Here is a 6,172-nt window from a genome sequence, read left to right as displayed (position 1 = left end):
ACTACCGAGGAATCAAGCTATTAAGCATACTATGAAGCTATGGGAAAGAGTGATTGAGGTTAGACTTAGACAAGAAACTCAGGTTACGGTAAACCAATTTGGCTTCATGCCGGGGCGTTCCACCACAGAGGCAATACACATCATAAGAAGATTGATGGAAAAGTATAGGGAGAAGAAGCAAGACCTTCATATGGTGTTTATTGACCTAGAAAAGGCATACGACAGTGTGCCACGCCAAGTGCTTTGGGAATGCCTGGAGAGTAGAGGGGTCACGAGGAAATATATAGAGATAATTATGGATATGTATGCCAAGAGTGCTACAAGTGTCTGTGCGCCCGTGGCGGATACTGACCTCTTTCCCGTGGAGGTAGGCCTTCACCAGGGGTCAGCGTTGAGCCCGTTTCTTTTTTCAGTAGTCTTGGACGAGCTGTCAAAGTCGATTCAGGAAACACTCCCGTGGTGCATGATGTTCGCAGACGATATTGTGTTAGTGGTTGAGAGAAAACAAGATCTTAACATCAGATTAGAAGAGTGGCGAACAGCCTTAGAGAGAAAAGGTTTAAGGATTAACCGCTCTAAAACTGAGTACCTACATTGTGATTTTGGTGGAGCAAATGACAATGAGGACATCCAGATCACCATCGAAGGGCAAGTGGTTCCACAGGTAACGAAGTTCAAGTATCTAGGATTGTTTGTCCAAAGCAATGGGGAGTTAGACAGTGATGTGACCCATCGAATTCAAGTAGGATGGTGTAGATGGAGAGCAGCCACAGGTGTATTGTGCGACAGGATATTCTCAACTAAACTAAAGGGAAAGTTCTATAGGGTCGTAGTTAGACCTGCAATGTTATATGGAACAGATTGTTGGGCCATCAAGAAGGCACAAGCACGAAAGATGGAGGTAGCAGAGATGAGAATGCTACGCTGGATGTGTGGGCATACAAGGTTAGACCGAATAAGAAACAATGTGTTTTAGGAGAGATTAGGGGTGGCTAACATATCAGACAAAATAAGAGAGTGGAGATTGAGATGGTTTGAACATGTGAAGAGAAGACAGACAACGAATCCTGTTAGATCCGTAGAAAACATTACTATAGAGGGGCGAAGGGGTAGAGGCCGACCTAAATTGACTTGGGATGAGAGGATTAGGCATGATTTGCTAGAACTAAACCTCTCTGAGGACATGGTTGATGATAGGAATACTTGGAGACGTAGAATTAAGGTTAATGACTTCTAGGGAGAAAGTAATACCTTAGGGGCTGCTCCTTATCTTATTTTGGTCACACATCACTATGTAGTTTTCTTTTTGTATGCTATTATTATTATTATTATTATTATTATTATTATTATTATTATTATTACCCCAATATATCTATATACTATTATCATTATAATTACTAAGTGTTATCATTAATTATATCACTGTTGAACTTTGATTGCCTATTATATCTTCACATACATATGATTTTTAGAGCCGAGGGTCTCTCTGGAAGCCACCTCTCTATACTATTGGATAGAGGTACGATGTGCCTACATCCCACCCTCCCTAGACACTACTTATAGCTCTGCTATTGGTGGGATTTTTTCACTAGGTATGATTGATTGATTGATTTTTTATTAACTTTAATTGTGGACCACAAGTTTCAAATTTTAATTAAAAACATTCGGCTAAGAATGAGTTTCTAGAGTTTTCACAACTCAAGTGGGTTTTTATTTTAACTTTACCATATAGACACATTTCTAAACTTATATTGTCTCGACTTGAAAACCTAATATATATTTTTAGAGATAATTAAACTAAAGAAAATGTTACTCGCCTAAACGAATCGATTATCACTAAACTTTCAAAACAAGTTTTCGTTAATAAATATATGTTTAAATAATATTAAATTAAATTCTTATTATTTATCGAAAAGGAATACGTATTAATCATTTATGCATTTATTTTAACTTCCATAAAATTATATAAAATATAGTTATAAATCCCAAATCCATTAACCTTTACTTTTTATATTTTGGTTCGTTTATGTCGTTAGATCAATTCATTTAATTATACTCTAATTATGATAATTCGTCAAGACTCCTCAAAGGACTAACTAACTAATCCGTCTCAACGCCCCCTATCATATCTCCAAGGTGAGTTTACATACCTATTTGTCTGTCTTTTATATTTTGGGGGTAGCATGTAATCTTATTCACTTTTACTCAAGTTTTATTACCGTAACTACTCAAAACACAATACGATATATGTTTATGAGTGATTATTACATGCTCTATGATTATGCTCTATGTGCTTAAATGTTTATTTTATGTTTGGTGGTTGGTATCTCATCCTCATCTATTCTCATCTAGTATGATCATACATTTACCCAAGTACATTGATTTTGTATCAATAGGAACGGTTCCACATCTATTTAGTTGTTTACATTTATATAGGAGTTGTAACACTTATCATTGACATATGAATTATGATTTTATCTATATATATATATCTAAACTCAAACTTATGTATTTTCACCAACATTTGTGTTGACAAACTCTATTTTTATACATGCTACAGGTTAAGTATTTGATGTAATCAAGATCGGAGACATTTAGTTGGCCTTACAATAGTTATTCAAAATACGTAATACGATTCGATTATTGTAATTGTGTACTTGTTTAATGTTAATGAAATTAAATAATTATTGTCGCTTTAATTAGTGTCTTTTGAGCTACTATCCAATCAATATGTTACGCCCCAGCATGTCCCGTCACCATTGGTCGGGGAGTGACATCGAGCTACATATTTAGTGCGTTGGTGTTGCAAGGGAGTTTCCGAAAGGTATACTGTCAAGACATTGTCACAATAGGTAAGTGTCGCATGTGTAGTCGGGACATTAAGTTTGAGAAGGAGGTTCTAGATCCAGTAAACCTCAGCTGTAGCGTTAGTAACTCCTCTATATTCGTCTGCGGCACCAGACCGAGAGACCGTAGGAAGGTGTTTTGAAGACCATGAGACCAAGTTTGCGACCATATAGACACAATGGCCGAAATTAGATTGTCATGAGTCGGGACACCCGCCCTAATCTGCATCCAAATACGCCGTAAGCTTTGTGGATGGAGAGGGAGATATGACGAGACTTTGAGATAAGGTACCTGTGATATAACGAAGGATCCATTAAAGAAACTGAAAGTGTGGTTCGCTTGGGGCATGCATGAAGAGACGAATTCATTAAACCGCACAATAAATATTCAGTTGAGTAATAATGTTATATTGTAGAGCACCGACAAGGCTTCTATATAAAGATCCATCCAACATGAGTGGGTCTGCGGTACCACTGAGTTTAGAGCCTGCTTCGACTGGGGTACTAACCTTTTTACAATCAGACATATTCGTGCGTGAGAGTATGTCAGATGCATATGTCGACTGAGATAAAAACAAACCACCTATTTGCTTTTGAACAGTGATGCCAAGGAAGTGATGTAGTGGACCAAGATCGAACATTTTAAATTCTGTTGAAAGTGACTAAATAATTTGTTGAACTAATGAATCACTTGAGGCAGTTAGGATGATATCATCCACGTAAAGCAAGAGGTATGCCATTCGATCACCCTTCTGTAAACAAATAAGGAGGTGTCGCAAATGCTACTCTTATAACCACACTTCAAAATATATGTTGCAAACCGATAATATCAAGCCCTCGAAACTTGGTTTAAACCATAAAGGTAGTGATTAAGCTTGCAAACATGCTTGGGCTGCGTTGACGAGACGAACCTCGGCAGTTGGAACATATAAACCGTTTCTTGCAAATAGTCATGAAAAACGCATTTTTAAAGTCCACAAATCGCAATGTAAAATGGCAAACGGTAATAAAGTACGATTAATAGAATCAGAAAATGGTAACCATTTATGCTTAGATACCTAACAAGCATGACAGATAAATGGAAATTGTAATTTATTACATGAAATGAAATTATGAGAACGAAGGAACTACATGACAGGTTATCCCAGGTGTTCAAGACGGTTGGGCCAAAACGAGGAGTCTTTATTCGAAACAATACAAGCGATTGCAGCCGAAGCATTTGTGGTGAGTGGATAGAGAGCACCAGGCCCGGTTGGAGGCATGTGCAGGGTAGGCATTGGTGCAAGGCCCAATAGTTATGGAGGCCCATATTTTTTTAAGTCCTGTTAATATATTTTATATATTATGGTTATAAGCAGGCCCACAGTAGCTGAAACTTACACAATACGCATCTAAAATTCCAATTATTTGAATCAGTTCATGAATCACGACCTCTGACTTATACGGTAGAGTTTCCAAATCCGAATCAGGGGGCTGCGAACATTCGAACATTGAGGTTCGTGGGTTTTAGAGCAGCGAACGGTGATTGAGTGAACTAGAGAAGGGTTGAAGGCTTTGTTCAATTGTTCTTGCCGACAGAACTCAGAAGGAAAGAAGGTGTGATTTGTTGATTGAGTAATTTATTATTTGATTAAGTTGTATTGTAAGTTTGCAATTCTTTATGATTCATATTACTTGATTATGCTTATTATTAGTTATAAAAAATGTTTATTTATGTTTAAAAATACAATTGAATATGCTTGATTTTTTGAATTTGCTTAGAAATTTTGGTTTTTTATGTTTTTTTCAGAAATTATGGCTCCTAAACATTTATCCGGTTTTCAAAAACGAAAAAAGAGACAAAGAATCGAAGAATTAAGAAAGTCTCAAACCGGGGATATGTTCAAGTATTTACCAAAACAACCTTAAGGTTCTAACGTTGATGAAGCTAATGCCGATGTTAATGTTGATGAAGCTAATGCTGATGCTAATGTTGATGAAGCTAATGTTAAAAAAGATGATGTTGGTGCTATTATTGAAGAAGATGATGTTGGTACCAATGTTGAAGAAGATGGTGCTGAGGTTAACCAAATTGATATATTTGATCCAAGAAATTGGGGTGGACTTCATCCAAACTCGATCAATGTTTTGATAGAGAAAGGTCCAAAACAAGATTTGTCCATTGAGAAGGGTCCTAATTATAAATTTGGAAGACGATTTCATGCCACGTTATATACTAGAACTTTATCAAATAAGGAGAATTGTGATAGAGAATGGCTAGTGTATTCGAAAGAGCTTGACAAAGTTTTCTATTTTTGTTGTAAGCTATTAAAAAGGGGCTTCCAAAAGGTCAATTGGATAGTGAAGGCTATAGGGATTGGCAACATGCTACCACTAGACTTAAAGAACATGAATTTAGTTTAGGGCATTTGAAGAATATGGCTAGTTGGTTTGAAATGCGCTAAAGATTAAAAGTTAACGAAACAATTGATAAAGTAGCATACGAGCAATTTAAGAAAGAAAGAGATTATTGAAAACAAGTCCTTTTGAGAATTATTTCATTCGTGAAGTTTCTTGGTAAAAAAACTTTGGCATTCCGTGGGACAAATGAGAAGCTATATCAAGAAGATAATGGAATTTTTTTAGGATTGGTTGAGATGTGGAAGAGTTTGACTCGATTATGAAAGAACACGTGCGGCGTATCACAAGTGATGAAATTCATGTGCATTATATCGGCCATATTATCAAAAATGAGTTAATCTCTTTACTAGCTCAACAACTTAAATCAGAAATCATGAAGAAGATACTTGATAGCACCCCAGATACAAGCCACCAAGAACAGATGTCTTTAATAGTGAGGTATGTCGATTTCAACTCTAATTTTGTTAAAGTTGAGGAATCTTTTTTAGGTTTTTTGATTGCTGATGATACCACTGGCAAAGGAATATTTGATATTACACTTGAGGAATTAAAGTCTCTTGGTCTTGATATTGATGATATGCGCGGTCAAAGTTATGACAATGGATCAAACATGAAAAGAAACATCAAGGAGTTCAACGGAGATTTCTAGATATAGCTTTTTACACTCCATGCGGTTGCCATAGTTTTAATCTTACATTATCTGACATGGCTACCACTTGCACTAAAGCTAGAGGGTTTTTTGGACTCATACAACGAACTTATAATATCTTTGCCAATTCTACTAAGAGGTGGAAAATATTGAAAGACAATATTAAAGGATTGACTCCTAAATCGATGTCCTTCACTCGTTGGGAAAGTCGTGTTGATAGTGTCAAGGCTATTAGATTCCTACTTTCAGATATAAGAGAAGCTTTGCTTGAACTTGC

At 36.4% G+C, this 6,172-nt stretch overlaps 1 protein-coding gene across 1 annotated transcript; it reads left to right on the top strand.

The window, feature by feature from the left end:
* The first annotated feature begins 5,505 nt into the window (after window positions 1-5,505).
* LOC143602642 (uncharacterized) lies at window positions 5,506-5,895 on the top strand. The gene has a single exon (XM_077079680.1). The coding sequence runs from the start codon at window positions 5,506-5,508 to the stop codon at window positions 5,893-5,895; it is 390 nt and encodes a 129-aa protein (XP_076935795.1).
* The last annotated feature ends 277 nt before the right edge of the window (window positions 5,896-6,172 follow it).

Source organism: Bidens hawaiensis, unplaced genomic scaffold, assembly GCF_021521415.1.
Source record: "Bidens hawaiensis isolate Kalapana, Puna unplaced genomic scaffold, B.hawaiensis_p1.1 tig00059278_1, whole genome shotgun sequence".
NCBI classification, from domain to species: domain Eukaryota; kingdom Viridiplantae; phylum Streptophyta; class Magnoliopsida; order Asterales; family Asteraceae; genus Bidens; species Bidens hawaiensis.
The sequence above is the reverse complement of the archived record's forward strand: the minus strand, read 5'-3'. Positions and strand labels throughout refer to the sequence as shown.